Genomic DNA, 26,231 nt, shown 5'->3' on the forward strand with positions numbered 1-26,231 from the left:
AAAGCAAGTCACACATGTTATATGATCTTATGACAGTGGCATGTACATGCTGATAAGGAAATGTCTGGGAACACACACACTAAGTCAGTGTTATCTCTAACTGTGAGGATTATGGGGGCTTTTTCACTGCCACCTATGCCTGTATTGCTCGCATTTATTTTATATATACATATTAATGTGTGTGCTATAAAAATAATTGTTTTAGAGGACGTAAGTACAAAAAGGCTATGACTCTCTCACCAAAGAAACCCAAAACAACAAAATCTTAGAAACTTCAATGCAAAATTTTACTATAATAGCATGTAGTCGATAGCTTCTTTGGAGCCCCTTTATAGATTGCCTAGGTTTCTGCTCCATAGACACAAGGAGAGTTTAACGGCAAAAAAATTAGTGGAACTGCTGCCCTGGCTGGGTGGTTCAATCGGTTGGAGTGCTGTCCCGTACACCAAAAAGCGTTGTGGGTTTGACTCCCAGTCAGGGCGCATACCTAGGTTGTGGGTTCGATCCTGGTTGGGGTACATATAGGAGGCAACCTCTCAATGTTTCTCTCTCACAATTCTCACATCATGTTTTTCTGCCTCCCTCCCTCCCTCCTTCTATCTCTAATCAGTAAAAACATATCCTCAGGTGAGGATTAGAAAAAGAAATGAGTGTCACTGCCAATTTCTCCCTCTATCCTCTGCGAGAGGCGCTGGCTCCAAGGTGTAATCTTGGTACTGGAGAATGGCTGGACTCCCGTCTGTAACAAGAACTCCAGCCGCACTGCAGGGAGACGCTGTGTACGCCCCTCGCACTGTTCCTGCTGTGTGAGCACCTGCCTGTGTGAGTGTGAGGGGTGGTCAGCTGGCCTGGATACCTTTTCAGGTTCCTATTTCTAACCCTCTACATTATTCATTCTGAAAAGGGCAGAAGATAGGAATGTAATAGTGTAATATATAAACACATATTCAATGTCACAATTTAACTTCTGATACTAACAATTTATATTCATCACATAAATGTATCTGGCGAGCTCGAGAGAGGTGAGTGAAGTGGCTGGGAGGTGGGCAGATGATTCTCTTCCAACCAGGTTTAGATTGAGCTTTAGCCTGAAGGCGAGAGGAGGTGTTCCGAAGGTGGGATGAACTTGGATTTATTGATTTGGGGGTGTGGGAGCCAAAGAGGAGTCAAGTTTGATGCCCAGGCTCCTGGCTTGGGCAGCCGGAAGGTGGCAGTGCCATATTGAGAGGGAATACCACAAGGAGCACTGGGGTATTTGAAGGAGATAAAGAAAGTAGATCCAAAGTACACATTATTTCTCTTTCCCTGCCTCTAGGAGATTGACAGAAAGCCAGGAAAGGATTCCGACGCTGACACCCACTTCTAGGTCTCCTGCCATGTGCTTCCGGGAGAGTGACAGCTCCTGCTGCTCTCCCTCTGGCCTGCCTCGCCCTCCCTCCGCTCCGGAAGCCTGGGGTAATGTCAGCCTCCCCCTCTCCCCCTCTTCATCTCAGCTGTATCAGATACACTGAGGAGACAGTCACAGTGCAAAAGGGTTCTATCAGCCTGAGGGTAGAATTTAATGATGACCAAACAAGACACACATTAATAATTGATATATATCTTTTTATTATGCACAAATAAAGTACTTAAAACGGTGGTTATCAAAACTATACATCTAAGCATGTTCACAAAATTGCCGACACATTGAACAGAGGAAAGACTACATATAACAGGGGTGTTCAAACTGGCCACAGGGATTTTAAGGGTACTCTTTTTACCCTCATAGATGATGAAAAACAGCAACAAAATCAGGCTCATTCAGGAAAAACCAGAAGAGAGAAGCATTGTACTTGGAAACTGATAATAGTCCTTTTCAGAAAAAACGTCTGTCAGTTTCATGAACAATCCCCAGCTAAAACAAACAGAAAAAAAAATCACACACTCAATTCACCCAACAAAATGTGCTCTGTTAACACAACCAGCAGTACAACCATCACTCAAACCATGAGGTAGTTACAGTACGAAAAGACTGGCATGCGAGTGCGCGCCCCCCACAGGCCCACCCTCATGCCCACCACAGAACACACGCAGGAAACGGGTTTACAATCTCATTACAGACAAGGAAAAGAACATTTCTGTTGTGGTGGTTTCGAAAATGCTACAGAAGGCATTTCTGACTTTTAAAATACAGAGCAACAGCTGGCAAACCCCACATGGGGAAAAGCATAGGATGTTTCACGATAATCTGCCTTGGAGTTTAGAGCATTTTAACAACAGCCTGAGCATCCAACAAAACAAAACATACAAAACGGCTTCTGCGCACTCAGGGTGTAGCCTGCAGAAGTAACAAGAGGCAGCAGATAGGAGAGTTTAACTGGAATATAACAACAGTTTTATAGAAACTTGCAAAATGTGTTATAAAGTTGAGCTAGTATTTTGTATTAAAACTGTGAAGTCTGAAGCAACTGGAAATGCTGTAACAAGAGGCTAAGGAGAAAACACCATTTTTTTTTTTAAATGCTCATTTTTAAAGGAACATTTCAGAACTACTTAATGACATTCACTCTCCAATTAACATGGGATCAAGTTTTATCAACACAGATTTCTTGATCTGAATAATACTTCTGACAATCAGACCCAAACAGGCAAAAGTTGACTCTTTTCTTCTCTTTCTTTTAAAATCTTTTGGTTTGCATCTATAAATTTGTAAATTAATTTTAAATTACTTATAAAATCATTGGTAATGTAGCATCTCTCTCAAAAATATACATTTAAATATATTACAAAAAGTTTTAACCCTGTCCATCTAAAAACTGGATCTTTTAATACTTCTTTAATAACTAATTTTCTTTTTTAACAGATTGGGAAGGGTTTTTTTAAAAGCAAAGAACTGATCAGAAGAATTCACAGTAACTGAAGTTAAACATTTCATATGGAGTAACTTTTTTAAAAATCTAAAACACTTAAATATATCTTTATACACAACTTTTTGTAGTAAAATATAGCTATAAGTGACTTAAAGACTCTAGTCTTCTTTGAAGACATCTTTAAACCTTTTTATACATAGAATATGCTAAAACAATACATTCTGCTGAAGGTTAGGCAAAGCGCATTATTTTCAAACACAGGTAGCATAATCTAGTCCTGCACTCTGATACCTTTATGTTAAGAAATGTTAACTGGAGGGGAAAAAATTATCTAATCTCATATCTTCATTTGTATGTGGAAATATGCAAAATTATAGACAACCCAGAAATCTTGGCCTTCAAGTCATCCTTTTTGGTTAAAATTATCCTGATTGAATGTCTATGCCTCTTAAATAAGTCAGAAGATTACTCTAGAATTGAGTAACCTTGTTTGCCTTGCAGACATTGCCCTTAGGTCTTGGGTATCATCAACATTTCCTACTGAATGTTTCATTCACGGAGAACCAAGCACAACTTCCTTACTTAAGGGCAGTAAGATTTGCTTATGAATATTTTGGGGTAGAATTCTAGCCTGTTCTATTTGTAGAGTATTGAGTTGTTTGGGGAGGGGAGAGGCGATCTGGAAAAAGAATAATATTTATTTGCAATGAAACTATCCTCAGTAGTAAATGATTTGGCATAGAAATTTTTCCTCTGGCTTCTTTTTTAACATAGAGGTATCAGTTGAGCTTACTTTAATTGCAAAGTGGCATGATATTATTCTATTTTCTTCCATTATTCCACCTTAAATTCTTTTCGCGTTTGGGATATATTTAAGGCAAGAGAACTACAGCAACCCAAAGGAGTGTGCCCGTCCCCTATCCCAGCACTTTCTTGGCAGAACTGGTGACACTGTTCGCATAGCAGGCTCTGCCCTGCTTTTGCATCTTACAAGAGCTTGGTTTTTACAAAAGGGTCTATTCAAAAGGTTGACACGTTTTGAGTGGAAACACTAATTCTCCCAAATATATTGAAGAATACATTGAACGCTAAAGGTATAGGAATTCTTAAAAGGGGAATTTTTTCTTCTTCACAACTACAAAACGAATGTGCCAGATGACATATGCTTTTACTGGCATAAATATCACCAAGCAAATTCCTCCTTAATTTTATAACTAAATTTTGCCCTGATTTTATAATTAATTTATCAGAACACAGTGTCATAAAAGGGAACACATCTGCAGTCCCAGATTTTGGCCATTTTCAATTTCTCTAGGCCTATAAAGAAATGGGAAATCTGCATTAAGACGCTTGCAGTGGGTGTGCTGGTGCAGGAAGAGGGAGGAAGCTGAGGATGTGCTCAGCGTTGGTTTGGGCCCAGGGCACAAGAAAGGAATGTTGCCTTGCTGTGTGTCAGGATGCGGGCCGGAGGGCAGCGTCTATTAAGCAAGACAGGGCCTCCCCGGGGTGGCAGCAAGGTGAGAAGTGTGCACCCAGAAGGCGCGAACTGCGGGTGGAGGAATAGAAAGTCTTGAAGCATCTCATTTGCTTTACATCTTGGTTCAGCTATAGAGGAATCTTTGGCCACATCTCCCTGGTTCTATCTGGCTGTCATCCTTTTACCAACTCCTTGAGTCCTGGGTAGAGCTCAGGGCCCCAAATTATAGATGTTCTTACCTGGACAAAGCAGCATTTTAAAAACTGGCATGTGTTTCACATTGTAAGCGCCCCTAACCTGTGAGGTGCTGGTGGGGAAGGCCGCCACCTTAGCTTTCTCACACGGAAGTCCAGGGGGCACATGGAGATTCGCCCTGGGTTGGGGGGTGAATACAACAGGTGATGTTTATATCGAAATTCACTCTCTCTTTACAAAGGAACCACGATCAAGCCTTTCTGGAGTCTGGCCACCCGTGCTGTCCGGCCGAGCCCGTGGCAGTGGCGGCTGGGCTAGGCCGTGCTGCTGCTGGAGCAGGGCGTGCTCTGCGTGCTGCCAATGCTGTGGGCCGCGCTGCTGTTCTCCGAGGCCGGCGGGGAGGTGGGGACCTGCTGCCTTCCCGCAGTCTCCCCTGTAGTTGGTAAAGAAAAGGGGCGAAGAAAGACACATGTTACGGGCGTTCATTCCCCCAAAGACCATTTCTCTTTTTGCCATTTTATCTGGTGTTCATCTCCATCACGGGCAGAAGCAACTAGACCAGAAGGCCTTCCACCATAAGGTTGGTCTGTTTGCTGATCTTTTGTTGTTTTTATTTTTTAAAATATGTTTTTATTGATTTTTAGAGAGAGAGGAAGGGAGAGGGATAGAGAGAAACATCAATGAGAGAGAAACATCATCGATTGGCTGCCTCCTGCACGTACTCCCACTGGGGATCGAGCCCGCAACCCGGGCATGTGCCCTGACTGGGCACTGAACCGGCGACCTCCTGGTTCCTGGGTCAACACTCAACCGCTGAGCAACACCGGCCAGGCAGTGTTTCGTCGTTTTTAAAGTCTCCTTCGTGGGAAAGCTAGAGCTGTTTCCTGGGTGACTGACAGGCAGTTACAGTGGTTAACACCCCTGATAGTTGAGGACGAGTGCCCAGGATTCCAGTGCCTACAACCTGGAAGAAACCACCACCACCTGTAGCACGTGGCCCAACTGACCAGCGCTTGCATTCAAGAAACACTGTCCGTCTCCTCTCGTTGTAGGGCTTGGGAGGGGAGACCTTTAAACTGTAATACGAGACCGTTGGCAGTTTGGAGACCTTTTTGTCGATGCATTCAAAACGTGGGTGGGTGAAGCCTCGCTTTCGCCCTCGTCACAGCAGAGAGAGCCATGCACCCCAAGTACACACCCTAAAATCGGAGGAGGCGGCGCCTACTCTCAGAAAAACCTTTTGGGGAAGGGCTTCTGCTGTCCACACATGGGGACTGTGGTTGCCAGGGAACACCCCCTCCCTCCTAGGCTCATGTGGGGCGCAGGGCGAGTATCTCCTAACACAGTAAGCATCCCACTTTTCCTTACGTGCCCACTGCCTTTGCGCTAAGCCCATCCGCGTGCCAAGTGTGCAGCGCTCTGGAGCGGGAGGGAGCCCGGGTCACACACATGGTTTGCATTTAGCGCCGCAGAAGCCTGAGAGTTAAGTGTTTTCCTCCGTGCGACGGGCCTCAGGGCAGCCCTCAGAAATGGCTCGAGGTAGGGAAAAGTGATCAAGGCTCTCCGATGACAAACACTGCCTTTTCTTGGAAAAGTCAGAGTGCACGCTTCATGAAGGAGTGGTTGGCAGTCTCCCCCGACCCCGCCCCCCCCCCCCCCCCAAGGCCTGTTTATGAACGAGCCTCCTCTTTCCTGTCCTCCTTCCTGTCCCGCTGAAAACACACAGCTATCAGCTGAAAACACACGCGCAAAGGCTCTGCCCTCCGGGCTCAGGAGCCGAGTCCGTTCCCTTCCAGGGGCCCCTCCAAAGCCTCTGCCAAACACACACACACAAAAAACAGTTTTGCAAAAGGTAGACCTGGCTCATGCCCCTGGGTCTGGTTACAGCTTCCCCACCCCACCCCCATTTCAGGAACCGCAGCGACAACACACATTTCCACATCAACCTCAGGGCGTTTACATGCTTGTCGCATGCTTGGCCCTTGCTGTATTTCCTCTGACTATCTTTTCTTCTGGGATTGGCGGGACGGAGAGGAACTAGGAGGTCAATATTCTGCAGAAGCGGAGAAACACTATTTTTCCTCTTTTTTTTTTTTTTTTTTTTGGCAATGTGTATTTCGGACCCTCCCCAGCACTGCCCTCTACCCGTCCTGTGTGTATGTGATTAAAGGCGGGGAAGTCTGCTTCCATGACAGTGACTTTCTGCCACAAATTGCCTTTCCCCACAGTGGGAGCTTTATTTCTAAAAAGAAATCAAATCTCTTAGTTATTCTGATGTCCACCCCCCCGCCCCCACACACAAACCTAAAATAACAAAAACCTCCAGAGACCCAAACAACTCGCGATATACTTTAAAAATTCAGCCCCTCACAATCCACATGTGCATCCACACCCAGCTGCCTCCTCATGTTATTAATTAGAAGGACCGATGTGGCTGTGTGTGAAGCACATTGTAAGTATGTATTTCCCCCCTTTAAACAAAGGCTGTGTCAGGAAAGCAGGAGGTAAGCCAACACCCCAGCCGCTCTGGCTCACCTGGGCTTCATGTGTGCGGCCTGAGAGCAGCACAAGCAAGGAGGCCTGTGCTCCTCCATGGACAGCCAACAAGTCCGCCCCATCCTGACTTTGACATGTGCCTGATTATTCACACTCAGGAAAAGTGCCAGCACTACTCCCTGCCCAGGAAGTCTGAATATTTGCTTTCTGATGTCTATTTGCCAAATATAATTTGTTGCCATGTCAATTTATTTTAATCAGGGCCCATTACAAAGGTCTTTCAACTCCCCGAGTTTTGGACACTCGAGTGCTGTTGATGCAAAACACTGTCCCAAATGAAACCCACGCAACACAAAACAAAGAAACCCCTTATGCTCAAGATGGCAGGATACATTGTATTAAGGTGGCTAAGTCAACTTAACCTAGCAATCTGTGGACTTGAGCCAACGAAGTGCCAAGGAGAGTCTCTGCGAATCTGCTTGGAAATGTTGAAAGTACCATCTTTAGACTATCCCTCCTACCTCTGCGGCTATTTTTACATGTAAGACACGGCATTTCTCAATATAACCAAGTTGCCAAAAACTTTTGTACGTTTTGAGCAATTATGAAAAAGTTTTTTCACTGTCAGATGGTAGTGGTACTACAGAAAAAGTCACCATGAGAAGAGGGGGTTAATGTGCAGATGTTTCTGCTTAACAAATGAAAAAAAACCCTGGGTTTTCTGAGATGGATTCTCTGCTCTCTATCACAGTGACCTCTGACTTCTTGGAGCACTGACTTTCTCTGAAATATCCCTTGCGTGACAAATACAATCAGCCTAGTTCTGGAGAAGATGGGCAGGGAGGGCCCTGGGGGGTAAGCAGGAGGCCAACTGAATCAATGGAAGGAGTTTAAGGAAAGCTTCTTGCTCATAAATACCAAACAGGGCCATCAGGAATGTCTTCGGTCTTCCTGTTTTGCTCCTAAAATCTCAAACCACATCGAGGAAGAGAGACTTGGGGAAGAGGGAGAGGGAGTAGAGGAAAGAGGCATTTGGTGCATGGGGTTCACAGAAGGAGGGTGTGTTAGGACACAGTTTAATTACACCCAGCTCTGTGGCTGAGCCTACATATTGCCAGAGAAGCTTTCAGAATATATATATTTTAAGGGATAATCTGTTTTACTTCTTTAGCTCGGCACGGAATTGTCCAGATCCGATTTCCTGCCACCTCTTTTTGGCGGTCTAACTTTACAACCGGGTCCTTATCTCTAAGTCTTTCAGCACGGTGGGTCCTGGGGAGGAAACCTGATTTAAGGAAGATCTGAATGACATGGAGAGGCGCTATGGGGACACCACAGATGGAAGAATTTTAGAGAAAGGTGAGGGGAATCTTGATTATTTAGCCCGAAGGAGACTGTTTGCAAATATTGTCCATAGAGGATAATTACAAAGAGGAACAGACAGCTGTTCTTTATCTCCCTGAGGGCAGAACACAAGGAAATGAGTTTAATTGTCAGGGACAGGGATTTAGGTCACAGAGTAAAGAACTTGCTGATAATGAGGACCGGTGAGTTCTAGGGGGAATGTATAGAATTTCTTCCTTGGGAGATCTGTAAGCATTGGATTAAAAACCGTGTGCCTGGGGGCGATTTAGATTTAATATTACTCGATGCTGGGAAAGAAGACAGACATTTTCCTCAAGGTCTTTGTGTTGGTTGCAATTTTGTGCCAAGTAATATCTTAATCTCTTGATATCTTAACTGTAATTTTTTTCACAAACTCACTCCTGTAAGAAGGGCGAACCAGCCTGCCTTGGGTTTAGAGAAGCGGGTCGCTTTCACACATTGGCTCACCTCACTCTCCAAGCTTTGAGAGACCGTACTTTTGCAGCCAAGACTGCAGGGGGGTGGGTTCGATGTTGCTGTAAGTTGTGGGGAAGGGAGAATTGTTCCAAGGCAGGAATTAAAATTTCCCCACATGCCCTGCCTACCACTTTCGGTCTGTATTCCTGCAGGACGGCCCACCTGTCTGCACCTGCACCTGGGTTTTGGGTGGGTGTCTCCCTTTAACTTACCCGAGCACTTGGGTGAAGAGCACATCCTGCCTTCTTTGCAGTCACACCAGGGTCTTCCCTTCTGTCCCAGCTGCATTTTTCTGATTCCTGGACTTAGTCTCTTGCCTCTTACTTAGTCGTCATGGTAGCCTAACTCTGGCTGTTTCTCCCTTCACCTGGACCAGAGGGGGGAGCTGGGAGAAACTTCAGCCCTCTAAGAACATTCGAAGCCTCCAGAGCTGTTCCTAATGAAAAGCCGTTAACCTGACTCAGGCAGAGCTGGGCATGTGCTTTAAGAACGCACGGTCTGTTCCTCCGAGGACTGCTGGATAGAAGCCCCTGGGGATGGAACAGGCACACCTAACTCAAGACCCCGGCATTTTATTATGCTCTGTGAAGCATGGAGTTCCTCCCACCCTTACATTTTTTTTCCTACCTGCACATACAAGCAACCTTAGATAGCTTATATTTTTTGTAGGACTTTGGGTTTCAGAAAGCTTTTCAGATGCGTTTCTTCTTGAAGCACTCTCACCTCCACTAACCCTGTGGAGTAGGGCTCGTGTCCATGTTTACTGAAGGGAAATATAATCCCTGCACCTGGGTCAGGGGATAAGCCCAGCAGTTGAACAAAGTAGAGCTTCAAGTCCAATTTCCGATGACAGCCCACACCTACAGGTTGTACAGACACACATGGAGGGCAGCCTTCCTCAGTCTCCAGCCCGCCCCCACCTTTTCCTTCTCTTTCTCCTCTTATTCTCATCAAACTCTGAGTGCGCCCTGTTCAGGGGACATAAAGGCACGTTTAAAGTAAAGATAAATGATAACAGCTAACCTATCCCTCCTACAGAGTTTCCCCTGCAAAAGGGAGGTCTTTTAGCTGGGAAAATGGGGAGGAACCCTTTTGAAATCAATAACAAGTGACGGAAAACGTCTCTAAACTGAAGGAGTGAGCTCGTGAAATAATTACAATTAGGATATCAAAAGATCGAGACATTAATTGGTACAAAGTCGCAACCAACTCATAGGCCTGGGGGGAAATCTCACCAAAATGGCAATTTACAGATTTTTAATTTTACTTAACGTATTTTTTGACCACTTAAACCATTTTTATGCATATAATTCAGTGACATTAACAACATTCCCAATGTTGAGCAACCATCACCATTATTTAACTATAGAACATTTTCATCATCTCAAACAGAAACGCTGTACCCTTTAAACAATACTCATCACCTCTCCCCTCCGCCCCTGGTAACCTCGATTCTATTTTCTGTCTTCACACATTTGACTACTCCAGGTATTTCATAAATAACATCATCCAATATCTGTCCTTTTGTGTCTGGTTTATTTCACTTAGTGTATGTTCTCAAGGTTATCTTTGTTATAGCATGTTTAGCATTTCATTCCTTTTAAAGGCTGAGTAATATTTTATTGCATATATTTACTGCATTTTGTTGATACATTCACCTGCTGATGGACATTTGGGTTGGGCTATTTACATCTTGTGATTATTGTGAATGCTGCTGCTATGTACACGGGTGTGCAAGAACCTGTTTGAGTCCCTGTTCTTAGTTCTTTTGGGCATATACTTAGAAGTGGAATTGCTGGATCATATGGTATTACTACAGTTAACTTTTGAGTAACTGTCAAACTGTTTTCTGTGGTGGCTGCACCTTCTACCTTCCCATCTGCCATGCACAAAGGGTTTCCATTTCTCCACATTCCTGTCAACATGCTATTTTCTGTTTCTTTTTTATAACAGCCATCTTAATGCATACGAAGTAGGTATCTCATGGTTTTGATTTGCATCTCCTTAATGATTAGTGATGCTGAACATCTTTTAATGTGCTTACTGGCCATTTATACATTTTCTTTGGAGAAATGTTTATTCAAGTCCTTTGTCCATTTTTTAAGTAGGTTGTTTATCTTCTTGTTGAATTGTGGGAATTGCTTATATATTCTTGATATTAACCCTTTATCAGATATATGATTTGCAAATATTTCTCTCATTCTGTGGGTTGTCTTCTCATTGTTTTTTAAAATGTATTTATCTTTATTATTGAGGGTATTTCTCTCTCACATTGTTTCTCCCTCCCCCTTCCTTCTCTCTACAATCAATAAAAACATATTGAAGAAAAAGAATTTTGGGGGATAGAGGAGCATAACTTGAAAACAAAGAGCTTTTTTTCACCATTTGTATTTGTTTACAATTCATGAATATATATTTTAAAAAATTAAATAAATTTCTAGAAAGAAATGAGAATTTTATGTTTATCAAAGAGGATAGGTCAAGAAATGTTGGTTGAAACCATTAATTAGGGACTCTGGTGGGCTCAGTACCTAGGCAGATGTGGTAATAAAATCTTGGCTTCCCTTTTCACTTCCTGCCCATTTCTATTTCTATTCTGAAGTCTTTAGCATCAGGGGAATAGTTTATATTTCCAGTTTGTCTATATTACCTTCCTTTAATTAAACACAAGCCACAAAGTAGCTTTATTAGAAGCTAAACTTCACCAACATCTCAATTGCAATTAACGTAAGTAGTTTAAACAACCCTTTTCCTAAAACTGTTTAAAGCAAATTATATTTTTGCAAAACCCAATTTATGCCAAATGTGTAAATGTGAGAATAGGGGGAATGAACTTTCTCTCTCTTTCACTCATTATCTCACCCATTCATCCATGCAATGAAACACTGGGAGTCAGCAGGCACACGGGATGTGCACCAACTACTATTCAACAGTCACACTAACCTGTGTGGGAGTAGATGTACCACAGGGCCCCCGTTAGGAGTGCTCCAATCACAAATGCTGCAAACGCAATGCCCATCACGGTTATGGTGTCCAGACCATGGAAAATTGCTGAGGAAGAGAAATACTTTATGTTAATCTGCATCAGACGTTGCAATTTTATATTTGTTTCACAAGCACCATCCGAAAGGCTAAGCCCCGACTAATGCAATCTGAGAGGATTCCAACAAAACATACTGTATTTATAACTTGCAATTTTTTTCTTTAAAGAAAAATTAAATTATCAGACTTCCAAGATTCCTCAGTTTGCAATTGTTTTGAGCAACAAACTTACTTAAAAGATCAGATTTGTAAACTCTAAAACCTTAAGTCTCTGGTTCATAGTCTATTTGAATGGTAAAGAAGCTTGAAAATTCAAAGGTTAAGATGCTTTGGAAAATAAGGTGAACATCCATTATAAAAATCTGATTAACTGCTTTTTACTCACTGAACACTTCCAGCAATGAGACACTACACAGAAAACACACTTCAAATACTTTACAAACATATTTTATGCACATTTGAAAGTAGGAAAGATAACAGGAAGGAAGGAGTGAAAAGGAGAAGACAAAATGAGGATAAACTGTTCCTGTGGATTATAACATTTCACTGATATCCTCATATTAAATCCTCAATCTTAACAACTACACATTGTGTCATTTAAAATAACCTACTTTTTAACACTTTTCCAACCGTGATCTTTCTATGAGGGGAACGGAAATACTTCTCAGTGGGGAATGATGTCAGTTTTATGGTCAGCAAAACATATAAATAGAACCAATTGTTTCTCTGTTTGGCAAAGATTTTTATATTTGAAATCAATTCCAGGCCACAGAAATAGAACATTTCCTTTAATTTTAGAGAACTACCTGCTTTGAATCACTTAAGAAAAGTTAAAATCAGTTTCCAAGGGAGGGGGGTTTTTGGCAGAATAGAGATTTTTAAGGACTCTGTTTTTATAATATCAATTTAAGCGATAGGCTCTCCCCGTTAGTTCAGTACTGTGTCTAGGTTCCTCTCCAGTCAGAAGTGACTCCAGGTGACCTCTATGTAAATTAAATCTCTTTGCCTTTCAACTCACTTTAGTGTAAAAGATCCAGTTATAGGAAAACGTGACCCCTGAGCAGGCCCAGAAAAGGTGCAGGAAAAATATGTCATGGTGGAGAAGATTCTGGAAGATGCAAACTCCCAAGTTCCAGTCCCCAGTTGTCTAGCCAATACCCACTGATGTTCATTTAACTTCTGAGAAATTGGGGCTAGCCCTCCTGCCTGCAGCAGGTGAACAAAAAGCGTTTGTGAAAGGGCTGGGGATCCCCTAAGGAGGAAGAACAGGGCAGAACGCTCTGGAGGTTAAGATGAACCTAGCCATCTGCCTCATTTAATTTCATCTAATTCACAGAACGGATGTTAAAGGATGACTTGCCTTTTTACGCCTACAGATCACAAAGTGGGGCAGGGTTAAAGTTTTCAGTGAAAACATTCTAAAATTCTGGAGATGGAGATGTCATTTATGAAAATCTGACCAGGTAAGTATGAGAGCAAGTGTCCATGTGTGTCTCCTTCTGGGTTAATGGTACTGTTCCATGATGGCATGAAGGTAACGTACTCATTTAATAGAATGTTTATAAAGTGCTTTGCATAAAGGGATTCTCCAGGCTGACTGTCACGTGTATGTGAGGGAGTCAGCCACGGAGGCTAACCTGGACAGTTTTAAGGAAGGAAGCAACATCATCTAGAAGAGCTCTGGGTGTACAGGCAGAAAGCCAGGTCCTAGTCCTCTGGGCTCTTCATTACAACCTCAATGTTAATTACAACCATGGGCAAGTTACTTCATTGTTTCTGGGTCAGAGTTTTCTTCCATATAAAGTGATGACACTGGCCCAGATAATTTCCAACGCATCGTTTTGTAGTAGTTTCTCTCTCTCTCTCTCTCTCTCTCTCTCTCTCTCTCTCTCTCTCTCTCTCTCTCTCTCTCTCTCTCTCCCTCTCTGCCCTTATAAGCCGTCTTCCCCCAAGGCCCTTTGGACTACAGATTGTCTTGAAGGTACAACTAGCTCCCTTAGCTTAACAAGTGAATGCTGTTGACAGTGGTAAACGGTAAAGCAAACCACTCCCATAGCTGTACACTAATGCTTTCAGTTCTCAACTGATGTAAGTATGTAGATAACAAACTTCTCTCTCTAAAGCTAAGAAAGTTACTACCTTTGCATTAAGGTTATACACACCAATGGGTCAACAAGTTCACATTTAAAGGTGGTGAAGGTACAGAGGGAAAAAGAAAGGAGAATGAAGTAAGGACAGAGGGAAGGGGAAAATAAGTATGAGGAAAAAGAGGGGAGGGAAAGTAAGAGCGTAAGTCTCCTTATCAAAACTCAAAGTTTGGCATATGCTCCATCACCAACGCATTCTTATAAAAGCCCAGGAGGCTTTATTTCGAAATAGTTGCATAAAGACTTACGTGGAGAAATTGGATTCGGCTCCTTAATGTTTGGACTTGTTCCTGAAACAAAAACATAAATCACGATGCATCACCCAGAGAAATCAAGTTTTAAGCAAAAGGTCATCAATAACTCCACAGACTCTGACACTTTTCTATTTGTTAATACTTTGTGAAAGTTCTGTCAACTGTCCTCTTAGATACCAGAATTATAACATGAATTACTCAGGAATTTTAAGTGGTAAACTCTAACCATCAATGGTACAGGCTTTCTGGTTTGAAAAAAACTTGAAGGCAAATACCTAAATGTAAGGAATTTGAGTCTGACAATTTGTGTGTGTGTACACCTTTATAGTTATTTAGGAAAGGATTCAATACCTTTAAATACCATATTTCTCCAGTGTATTATAATATTATTCCTAATTTAATGTACACAAATTCTAGAAAAGTATCTTTACTTTAAAGCTTAATGCTATTGTAGTTGAGGTCCTCTTCATCACACATTTGCACTATTTTTTAAAAATGTGTTCTTATTGACTTTTAGAGAGAAAGGAAGGAAGAAGGAGAGAATAGAAACATCAAAGATGAGAAAGAACCATCAATGGGCTGCCTCTGGCATGCCCATTACTGGGGATCGAGCCTGCAACCAGGCATGCGCCATGATCAGGAATCAAACCAGTGACCTCTTGGTTCCCAGGTCGATGCTCAACAACTGAGCCACACAGGCCGGGCTGCACTATTACAGAGCTTCCCTAACTGCTCTCCTTGTCTCCACCACTGCCCCACTCCTACTCCATATTTCCTACTCCACATTTGCCTCCCAGAATGAATTTTCCAGAGCCCAGAGGTGATTATGCAATTGCCCTGATTAAATGGCTCAATGACTCCCCTTCATTTATAGGGAAAATATTCAAACTCTTAGCGCAGCACACGAAGTTCTGCCTCCCTCCTCTTCCCATCTCTCTCCAGCCTCCCTTCCTAATGGAGTCCTTACCTACTAGTATGCTGGGCTCCTCATCTATCTATACTAATAAAAGGGTAATATGCTAATTAGACCAGGAGACCGGCCAGGGAGGGCAGTTGGGGGCCATGAGGCCATCCGGGGAGGGCCTAAACCAGCAGTCAGACATCCCCCGAGGGGTCCCAGATTGGAGAGGATGCAGACCGGGCTGAGGGACAAAAGAATAATATTTCATGACATGTAGAAATTATATAAAATGCAAATGTATTCCCTACGTAAAGTTTTATTTGATCACAGCCATGCTCATTCATGTACATCTGGGCTGTGGCTGCTTTCATGAGGTAATAGCAGCTCTGAGTAGTTGAGGCAGGGACTGTATGAGCCACACACTGAAAAGATTCACTATCTGGTCCTTTATAGGAAAAGGGGACTGAGTCCTGGCACAGACGCTGCCCAGTCTCTTTAGAATTTAAAAGTGGTAAGTGTTGAGTGCCTCTCTTTTCATCTCTATTTTCATTCAATGAAGAAGGAATACACACTGTGTTGGACTCCACGGTGAAGTGCAAAGAACTTATGAAAAATTGACCGAAAACAATCGACGTTTGAGCTGCTGTTTACAAAAATAAAGAAGCCAGACAGGATTGTAAAATCTCAGGAGTAGCCACCTCAGCTGGGCTGACCACATCCTCACAGCACAGGGTACAGTGGTCCAGCCGAGGGGGAGGGATGCTACCACTGAACGGTGCCTCCTGGAGCTGTGCAATATGGTGGCACTGGAATGAGTTGTACTTAAATAAAATTACTAAGAAAATTAAAACAATTGTGTGATTTTAAGAAAATCTAATTCAGTATGCAGAACACCCACCACCACCAACATGCCCACAAGACACTCTTTCCTGGGAGTTTGGTTCTATCAGCCTCATTGGCAGCAATAAAATAATGACGATGACACTTTATATTTGTACATCTCTATAGTGTGTTACACTTGACAAAAAGCTTTTACTTATATTTTTTCATTTTAAACTCCCCAGAACCCCATGAAACAGGGGTAGTTAACCACAACATTCTCCAACTTTCAAGAAGTAGTGGTTTGATTTGCTGAACTAAGTCCAAAGGCATTTAAAGGTCTCCACAGTGTGCATCATGTGAGAAATATACACACTTCTGGGAACAGTTCCATCTAATTAACTATCCATGGCTCAATTTTGTCACTTAGAATCCCTAAGAGGTTTTAAATAATGATTCTCCCCCAAGGAGACCTCCCATGTAAGAATTTAGCAAGGCCTGTGTGATGGATGGCATTGTTTTAAATTTCTTAATGGACTTATGTTATGATCTAATTCTCTTCCCCCACCCCAAATGGGGGCCCTCTCACAGAGCTAAGCAGAAAAAGTTGTTGCTTATGTCCCGGGGGTAAAGCTCCTCTGTGATTCCTGTGCATAAACAATGACAAGCACAAGCTGCAGCACTGAAGTTGGAGGGTTTTTACCCTCTAACTTCTTTGTTCCAAAATCCCTAGTAAGTTTGGAGTAGAACTAAGAGAGTTTGGTCTCTACGGAACCCTGCAATCGAGTTGGCACGCTGAAAGGAAAAGAGTGGCCACAACAATATTTACTTTGGGTTTAAGGGTCAGATTGTAAGAAAGGAATCCTAGCTATTACTGCAAAAAAGAATTTTAACAATACAGATTTCTTTACAGAAAGAACAAACTATAATCAACATTCTGAATTGAATCTTTTCGTATACTCTGAGCAAATTTTGGTCAACCTCTAGAACCAAAAGTTTCCTCCTTGGAGTGGCAGGCATGGTTTTCATAAACGGGACATTTCTGGGGTTATGCATGAGTAACTGGCCACAGCTTTTTGGCTTCCAACTTTCAACTCAGTTCTCCTCAACGTGCTAGAACGAGCAGGCCCAAAGGAAAACCAGGTATCTAACTGGCATCTACATCTATTGGTATCTGGCAAAGAGGGAAGGATGGGGAGATGAAGAGCTGGAGACTCAGGAGGCCTTTATGAAGTCACATTTAAGATTCAGTTTTTACTACTACTCACTTTACTTCACTGTAAATGATCCCCTTCTCTGGGTTGTTTCACTATTTATGGCATTTGCTGCAATTGCCCAGTCACTAATCTGTATCCTTCCCCCAGGATCAATACTCCTCACCTGAGCCTGATTTTTGCGTTCTGCCCTCCAGGGGACATTTGATTAAGTCTGGAGACATCTTGGGTCGTCAGAGCTGATCGTGGAGGAGTGTGCTATGGGCAACTAGTGGGTAGAGGGATGCTGCTCAACACCCTCCAATGAACAGGACAGCTCCCCAATCAAACGCCATTTGGACGTTATCCAACCGAAACACCAAGAGTGCTAAGGCTGTGAAACTGTACTATGCCCTGAAGACCGTAAGGACAGGGTAATCTATTTACTATATGCCAAGCATATAATAGGTACCCAATGGACATTTCTTTTTTTTTGGGGGGGGGGGGAGGGGGAATAAGTAACCATAAATATCATGTATACTTTTATTTTGATCTTAGCAGCTCTCTACTGGGATCTTTTGATAGGTCTTAACTTTCATAGGTGCACACCAGAATATTTATGGATGAAATGAAATGTCTGGGTTTCCTTCAAAACAACCCAGGGACAGGAAGTGATAAAACAAGATTGGCCACGAATTGGTAATTGTTGAAACCAGATGGAGGAGGGTTCATGGGAGTTCATTCTATTTTTGTATATGTTTGAAATTTTCCAGATTAAAAATTTTTTAAATGTGAAGCACATTGAATTAAAAAAAAAATGCCTAAGATACCTCTTCTCTCTTACGGGGTAGAAACTAAATGTCTTGGTGTGTCAATGAAGTATTTCTATATTTCTTTCTTCTCAACTTCCCCTCATTTCTACCTCAGGCTGAGGACAAAACCTGGCTGGTGCTTTAGAGTATTTTTGTTCTGGAAAAATCAAATGTGTTCCAAAAAGTAACGCCTCTCTTGGATTAACTTCCAACTGACGTTCACAACTTTCCCTTCCATCCCCTTCACCTCCCTCCAAAAACTCCGTTTGGCTGAGAGGTTATGGGGAAGGAAAGGAAATTAACATTTATTGAGTGCCCATGATATGCTGGGTGCTGTCCTGAGCACACTTTTATTGTCTAAAAGCTATGTGGTAGAAATATGGGAAAAATTCAGTATTTTCAACATTTAATTTGTTCATTTGAACTCGCTGAGAATTACATATTATATATAAATCATGGCAAATTGGGTATGACATTCATTGTGGGATTTTTGGTGCCCATTTTTCATGTGTATGTCCAAAATTTTAGAACCCCAAATTTCAGAGAAATTACTCTTCCCTTTCACAGTTAAAAACAAAACAACACACATCACTGACGTGGTAAAACCAGTTTTACTGTGGAAGCCTAAGTGTTCTCAAATGCTATAAAAAGTGGTCACAGCATCCAACGCAAATAGCACGCACATGCCTATACTTCAAAATATGTCAGAAAATATGGCAGGATGGCATCACCTCAACTATTTTAATTGTTTTGCCATAAACCATAATATGCATACACTATTCATGTTTTCTGAGCGTTTTTGTGAGTTATAATTCAAAGTCACAGAATGTCTCCTAAACTTTAATACTCTCTTAAATAGTTTACATATTTCCCAATATCTTAACCCTCTGGGGGAAGAGATTTTTTTCCTAAAAATCTTCATCTTCTTTTCAGTTCATAGAGTGTTAACTATTTACTTGTAGTTTTTATTAAAAATTGGAATCAACTTCCACCTAGATTAAGGCATAGGGTTTAAGAGCACAGGCTCTGGAATCGAAGTGCCTGGAGTCGAATCCCAGATCCACCATTTATATGTGGTGTGACCCTGGCCAAGTTACTGAGCCTCCCTCTATACCTGCCTCACAAAGGGGTTAAGAGGATTAACTATAACCCCTATGAAGCACAGAACCTTGTATTAAGTAAATGCTCACTAAATGTTAGACAATCATTATCACCATCATCTATTGCCGAAAGTATCAACAGCAAAAGATGGCTCACCCAACACTGGCTCCCAAGCAACTGAGAAATAAAAACTGGCAAAGATGTGTTGCAGGAGCTCGGGAAGTTTTCACTAAAAACAGTGGCTCAGAGGAGGGACCCAGAATTATTTATTTAGTCTTGATGGCCTGTTCTCCCTGCCCACAGAAGGAAGAAACCTTGCTTGAAATGTGTCCATGCTATTGGCAGGAGCCCCTGAGAAGACCTCTGCCTGGCTGTGAAGTTGGCACTGAGAGCCTTTATCAGCTGCCCCAGCAAACTCAAGTATTGAGAAATACGACAGACCCAATGGCCAGGAGGGCCAGAACTTGTGTGGCCTTGAGCACCTGTGTCAGTAAAAGGACAGTAAAATGTCCCATTGGTTGGAAAATTTTTACCCCAAATGTCAATCCCAATAAGAGCCCTGCCCACTTCCAGAGGGAATATAGGATCTGTGTCTTACTATAGTAACATACAACGCTGTCTGGAAAGAAGAAGAAATTCATGATTCTATTATTCAAATAAACAAGTGCTATTAGGCAAATGTCACATTCCCTTTTCAACTGACTGTCCCAATGCACTGAGAGGCAGGGGAAAAGCACAGACTCAAAAGCCTGCATTGAGGAGAAATCATTTAGAGTCAAAGGAAAATAAACATTAAAGGTAAGAGGAGTCCCTCCTAGAGCTGAAAACCGTCAGAAAACCTACCCCATTCAGTGCAAAGTGAGAAAGTGTCTATGCACACAGCCCCTGGGAGGTGGCCTACAGTCCAACCTCCTCCATTTGTTTAACAAATCTAAGCAGTGAACTTTCGTCACTACACACTTCTCCACCAAAATCTAGTCTCAATTAGCAAATCTCCTGAAAGTGCTTTGATATTTGGTAAAACTTTCCCCCTTGAACTTCATGTAAAGAAAACACTGACCCTTCAGAATAATTACACGAAGTTTAAATAAAAGCAATTGCCTAATTTACAAGAGGAATTACTTAGAAAAATACTACCGGACTTGAAAGAAGAATGAATGAATTACTGGAAGTTATATTGCTGCAATATTAATGCCTAATTATTGTCTGGCCTAGGAAAACGCAAGCTGCTGCCTTCAATTACCAGCAGAATTACTGCTCTCCAAGTAGGTAGGAGTAACAGCGGGAGTACGAAGTGGCTGCTGCTATTGTTAAACCACGTGCCCAGTGCAGAACAGAGCCAGCTGCTGCCCGATTGTGATACACTTTACAACACAATTAATTTCTTTTTCCCCGGACCCCATAAACAAGAAACTAACTGAGCAATCCATTTATTGAAAGACTATGGCTGCTCTAACTGTTTCAAATGGTTAAAAACCAACTAAAAGAAGAAGATAAAACAAACAATATCTACAATGAAAACACTGCTGAGGAACCACTAAGCAGCTATATTCCACACCAACTTTTGGATGGCCGGGAAATGAAGAAAAGATTAGTTTGCTTCTTCAAACAGGATAGCTGAGGGTTACAGCTCACACTCTGAAAGGCCTCTGGAAGTCATCTGGTCCAAACCCCTCCTTTTCCAGATAAAGAAAATGAAATCCGAGGCCATGCGGGGAGATCTCCTAAGTCCCACAGCCAGTTAGTTATCGGAGAAAGCTAAGAGCTACCCCCAGGCTCCTGGCTCTACACCAGTGCCCTCCCGCCACCCTCTCCTGCCTTTCTGAATGGAGCCTGTTCCTGGGAAGGGGGCAGATGTCGTCACCAGATATGACAGTAGGAATGGCACTGCTATTTTCACAGAGGTCACTCCACTGGACGGCATCCACATGCCTCTGCTCTGTTCGGTCCTGTTTGCTCCAGGGCCGCCCCTGCTGCCTACTCTTGCCAAATCCAACAAAGCTCGGATCAGAAATGCCATCCCAGAGCTGCCCAAGCCCAGATCTGGTGTCAACACCATCCAGCAGGTCTCCCAGCTGATGCCCAGCAACTGGAGTCAGGCTGCTCACTGGCTTTTGTCAAGGCCCTGGGTGCCGGTGACAGGCTCCTCTCTGCCCCTCGGGTGGTAGAAGGCAGCCTGGGGCTCTAGCCCTGAGATATTTACCCCAGAGGCTTGAAATCCACTCTCACCCTCCCAGCCTTCTCTTAGTCTGGCACCTTTAGACAATGTTTCTTTGATAACTGTAACTGCCCAGCTGACGTTTGGTCGTTGACAGCTGCCTGGTGTGTTCTCGCTTTTTCATGCCCTTGGCTGGAGCAATGCTGCTCTGTCAGGTCAGTCCACAGGGCCTCGCAGCCACTCCGAAAAGCCCCTCAGAGCCCGACTCTGCCCCTCCGCTGGTTCGGTTGGCCTGGCCTGGCCTATGCCAGATCTGCTTAGCCCCGCCGCCCTCCCAGGTACTGGTACCCCCTCTTAGAGTACATCCTTCCTTTTCTCCTAGAAGATGCATCAAACTAAATTATAAAAACACATTTGAATACTAGTTCTCAACCTTCCTTCTGCTGTGACAGCTCAGATGGATGGTGCTCACATACATAACACCCTCCCCAAAGGCATCTGCGATCTTGAAAAAACACCACAATAGCTTGTAGCCAGCACCACCATTCCTAGGAGATCATGGAAAGTCCATCTTTCCATGCCAGGAGGAACTCTAGCCCTTTCTTACACAGTCAAGGAAGCATGTTTAAATGCAAGAGAGAGAGCGACATTGTGACCAGGACAACCTTGACCCTGATCAAATAATAAAGAGGAAATCATTTGCAAATGTATCCCTGACCACTGGGCTACATGTCAGTAGGACAATGAACTGAATAAAAACCTCCTCGGGCAAAGAACCCTTTTCTAAAATTACTAATTGGCCATTAATGTATCTTTTGAATAAAACTGGACTTATGGTATTGGAACCTCCCAATGAGCAGCCCTGAGGCCCCCATCCTCTGATTGAGCCTCCCAAAACACACCTTTAGATTCCACTTCCTGATGGATCACAGCGAGAGGCTTGGTGAACGTCTTCTTATTCTGCATCATGGCCCAGATCATTGAGGCGTCCAGTGAGGTGCAGGCTTCATCGGGAGGCACGCACTGCAGAGAGGCAGAGCAAAGAGAGTCAGGGGTCACTCTATAGGCTTCACCAGCTCAGCCTGCACAGCTGTCCTGTGCCCCTTCTCAGACAGCTAACAGCTGGTGGCCACAGAAAAAGAAGAGATCTGGGTGTTTTCCAAAGAACTACAAATAATCTGGGAGATATAGTGGCAGGCCCCATGTATTCTCAGCTGCACTGAAAGATGCAAATATTACTGAACAGCTTATAAATATTGTCATCCCCCTCTCCCCCCCAATCTTCCCATGAAACAACTGGAGTTTTTAGCATTATTTAGTGTGAAAAATAAAGAAACTATCCAACAAATGTTGGCCCTAGACCAAGCCGGCTTCACATAAATGGTTCATGTTTACGATCTGTGATTGTGGGAAACTTCATGTATTGCATTATGAAGGTGACAGATTTTACATCTGTTGTCCAAAAAGATAATCATGTTGTCAAGTCTGTTTGATTTAAATCCTGGTAAAGACTTGTGCAAAATAAAGCTTCCCAGTTATCTGTTTTTTCTTGTTCCCAGAGTTCAGGGGAGTTGTGCCCAGGTGTGGATGCCAGGAGATCAGCTGCTTCTAGCTATTTTAAGGCCCCACACTTAGAACTAGTGTGCCCAAGCCCAGTGGACCTGTTTTTAAAGAGTATGATTACATTCCATTACTTTTTCTTTAAAATAACTTTGGTTCCTTGTCTATGCTCATGAATAAGTGAAACTCTAATGTCATCGACATCTATTTGCTTTTGCTGTAAGAAGAAATACATCAACCATTTAAAAAGTCTATAGCAAGGCACCCCTGAAAGTGAATTAACTTCAAGCTCTTCCCATCACAAAAGAACAAAGACTTTTGGCTTTACCATCATTGCTGCTTTGAGAAACATGCAAGTCAAACACATAGTATAAACAGACCTCCATCCCCAAACAGAGATAAGCCTTTACAATAGCCCTCTTGTCAAGAGAAACAGTGGATTGCCTGTGAAGGGGCATCATTGTTGAAAAGATTCGCATTTTAGGAAAAGCTTTCTTACTTCCCTACTGGTTCTTCAGTCATGTGAAGAGCCTAAGATTCTAGGACTAACTCACTGCGTGACTCTGGGCAAGACACTGTACTCTCTGGCCTCAGCAAAGGGCAGGGGTGGACTCAACAATCTTTGAGACTGCCTCCTGGAAGATTCTTTGGGTCTGTCTATCGTCACAGAAAACAGTCAGCAGTCACTAGACATATAACATTAACTATAAGCAGTGAACAGGGAGACAGTGGTAACGGCCATCCTAAGCCGCTGCGCTATAAATGGGGAACTATCTCATTTGCTCCTCTACCCGAGGGAAGCCAGGTACTATTATTTCAATTTTATAGATGAGGAAAGGCTGGTTCTGAGAAGTCATGGGATTTGCTTAAAGTCCTTGTCAGTCCCCCTGCTCTTTCCACTGTATCTTACCTCAGGTATAAATAGCGACTTTAGGTTTTGGGTAACACCCCATGTCATCCACTGGGACTTACAGCTCTCCTTAGAATGTTGGGAAGAAAATATTAGGACTAATTTTCACAGATGAACACACTATGAAGCTGGGCCTCTACAGTCTAGGCTCAGTGCAAGGTAACAGCCGAAGCCATCAATAAACACCCAGTAACTGCCAGGCCTCCCCTACTAGATCCCTTACTCCTAAAAGTCCTCCACTGCCTGCAGGAAACAGCGGGGTCTCACAGCCAAACATTCAGTTCCCCGGGGCTCTCTACCACTGCCCACCACGGCCCAGCCTTGCTGGCCACTGGAAGGTGAATGCTACAAGGCTAAGGCGTCAATGTTTCCCAGAGCAACCTGAAGAACACGGTCTACATCACCTTATATGTAGGAACTCCCTAATGATTATGATCAGATTGGCGGTATTTTCATATGCACTACAAAATATTATTTGATATTAAGTGGATGCCCTTGGGAATATGATAGTGCAAAGGATTCAGATCAATGATAATCTATCTGATACTGATAATTTTCACTCCTACCTCTACACCTATCTCTTACAACCTATGCAGTGAGAGAACTCCATACCTACAATGCATTATTAATGTCACAGCTCAATGATTAGACTTCTAGACATGGATTTATATGTGACTACAAAAGGATGAGAATTAAGCTTACGCTGTGTAAAATATCCACAGAATAAATGCACGCATGAAATTATCCATAATTACGGCAGATCACACAAACGAAACCGTGGCAGAAGACACCCTCCATGCGCAAGGTCAACTTTATGAGGTAATTAACTTGCTGACCCCCTTCTTCTCCCCTCTCCCGCCCCCCCAGTAGCCATTCCAGCAAGCTCAAAGGGTTCTGATTTCTGTACAAAATGTACTGGTTCGATATGGGGAGTGGTACGAAGTAAACATGATGAACCGATATGGGACCAAGAAAAATTTAAATATTTGTTACTTTCCCTTAGAAGTCCTCCTGAGACAAGTCAGCCTTATAACTCACACAAAGAAGGTCAAAAAACAATTGCAATACAAGTCTCAGCGGGGCCTGGAAAAATCAATCCTCACACTGAACTTGTCCTTTCGGCTCTCGGCACTTTTGGCACCGCACACTAACTGAATAGCAAAGATAAAGCCAGACCTCTCCCTCCATGGAAAACAGTCTTGATTTATCATCCATAAAATACTATTACTTAGCATGCATGGAAAAAAAAATCATACTGCCAGGATTTATTGTCTAAGACTCCAGAAAACTCACAGTTCCCGGCTCACACGGACTTTATTACAGTGGGGCCTTGACTTACGAGTTTAATTCGTTCTGTGACAGAGCTCGTAACTCAAATTACTCATATGTCAAATCAAAAAGTGAACGAGTGAGACACGTGATGCTGGGCTGATGTTGTGGCGTTCACTGTGACGTTCGCTGCGCCAACTAGCGATGGGGTATCTGAAGCTGGCTCGTAACCCGAATTTTAGCTCGCAACTCAAAGCAAAAAATCGGCCGAGAGACGGCTCATATCTTGAAAAACTCGTTAGTCGGGATACTCGTAAGTCAAGGCTCCACTGTACTTTGACAGGGCAGTTCCCAAACCGAAAAACGCCACCTGTGATAACCTGTGGTTAAACGCCTCTGGTAAGTCACACTGACTCACCTAAAACTGTCAAAGTAACAGTACACGTGGATGAAGGCCCACTAACCTTGGGTAACTTCTGGGGGTCCTTTTCCTTCTTGGTACACAACGTGAGCTCACACTGCAGAAAGAGCAGTGAGGTGTTGAAGACGGGCTTGAAAACAAAGCTGAACCGCTTCTTATCTATCTCGGCATGCGGGACGGGAAAGTGCACTCTCTTGGGATTGTAGAATTTCACAGAATCATCTTTGGGACAAATGTTCTCAATGATGGTGTAATCAGACATCCGATCGGGGTTCGAATTTGGAGAGATAAAGCACGTTTGGATGGCAAATCCCAGTTCCTGGTCAGCCTTAGTAACAGACACCTACGGAGAACAGCGAGATCGACACAGAAGCAAGTTAGCATCTCATTTTTACTTCAGGCACAAGGGGAACACACCAACACAGTCCTTCTGATGAGAGACATTTCTTTATTCCCATAGCATCCATCTATAGTCTTCTTCCTAAAGATAAAAGTAACACATACATTCTTTGAAAAAAGAGATAATTTCTATTGAAACTCGATATGGATGGTGACAGTGAATTATTTAGTTCCAACGCCAGCCTGGAAGATTCCAGTACAAAATGACTAAGTCTCTTCAACCTCCCATAAGTCCTCTGGGAGATAAAAATAAAAGCAAAGTGGATTTTCCAAAATAAATAAAACACCAACAGGCAAAGCTCCTGATGTCATAACAGTGCATTTGTAAGGCAAGCTCTTTTTTAAAAATTGCTCAAAAAATAGAGAGGCAGAATCTACTTAACCTA

At 42.9% G+C, this 26,231-nt stretch overlaps 1 protein-coding gene across 3 annotated transcripts in view; it reads right to left on the reverse strand.

Moving 5' to 3' along the window:
- Positions 1-1,584: 1,584 nt before the first annotated feature.
- The window catches only part of TGFBR3 (transforming growth factor beta receptor 3), a 199,268-nt gene continuing 174,621 nt past the window's right edge, over positions 1,585-26,231 (reverse strand). For 2 of the 3 annotated variants that reach the window (XM_036351362.1, XM_036351360.1), the window contains 5 exons: positions 25,490-25,789; positions 22,189-22,309; positions 14,297-14,338; positions 11,803-11,910; positions 1,585-4,954 (listed from right to left, as the gene is read on the reverse strand). In XM_036351362.1, the coding sequence (XP_036207255.1) occupies positions 4,836-4,954; positions 11,803-11,910; positions 14,297-14,338; positions 22,189-22,309; positions 25,490-25,789 (690 nt within the window). In that variant the 3' untranslated portion in view covers positions 1,585-4,835. The remainder of the gene's footprint in view (positions 4,955-11,802; positions 11,911-14,296; positions 14,339-22,188; positions 22,310-25,489; positions 25,790-26,231) is intronic. The other variant, XM_036351361.1, reaches the window with a different exon arrangement.

Source organism: Myotis myotis, unplaced genomic scaffold (genome assembly GCF_014108235.1).
Source record: "Myotis myotis isolate mMyoMyo1 unplaced genomic scaffold, mMyoMyo1.p scaffold_m19_p_2, whole genome shotgun sequence".
NCBI classification, from domain to species: domain Eukaryota; kingdom Metazoa; phylum Chordata; class Mammalia; order Chiroptera; family Vespertilionidae; genus Myotis; species Myotis myotis.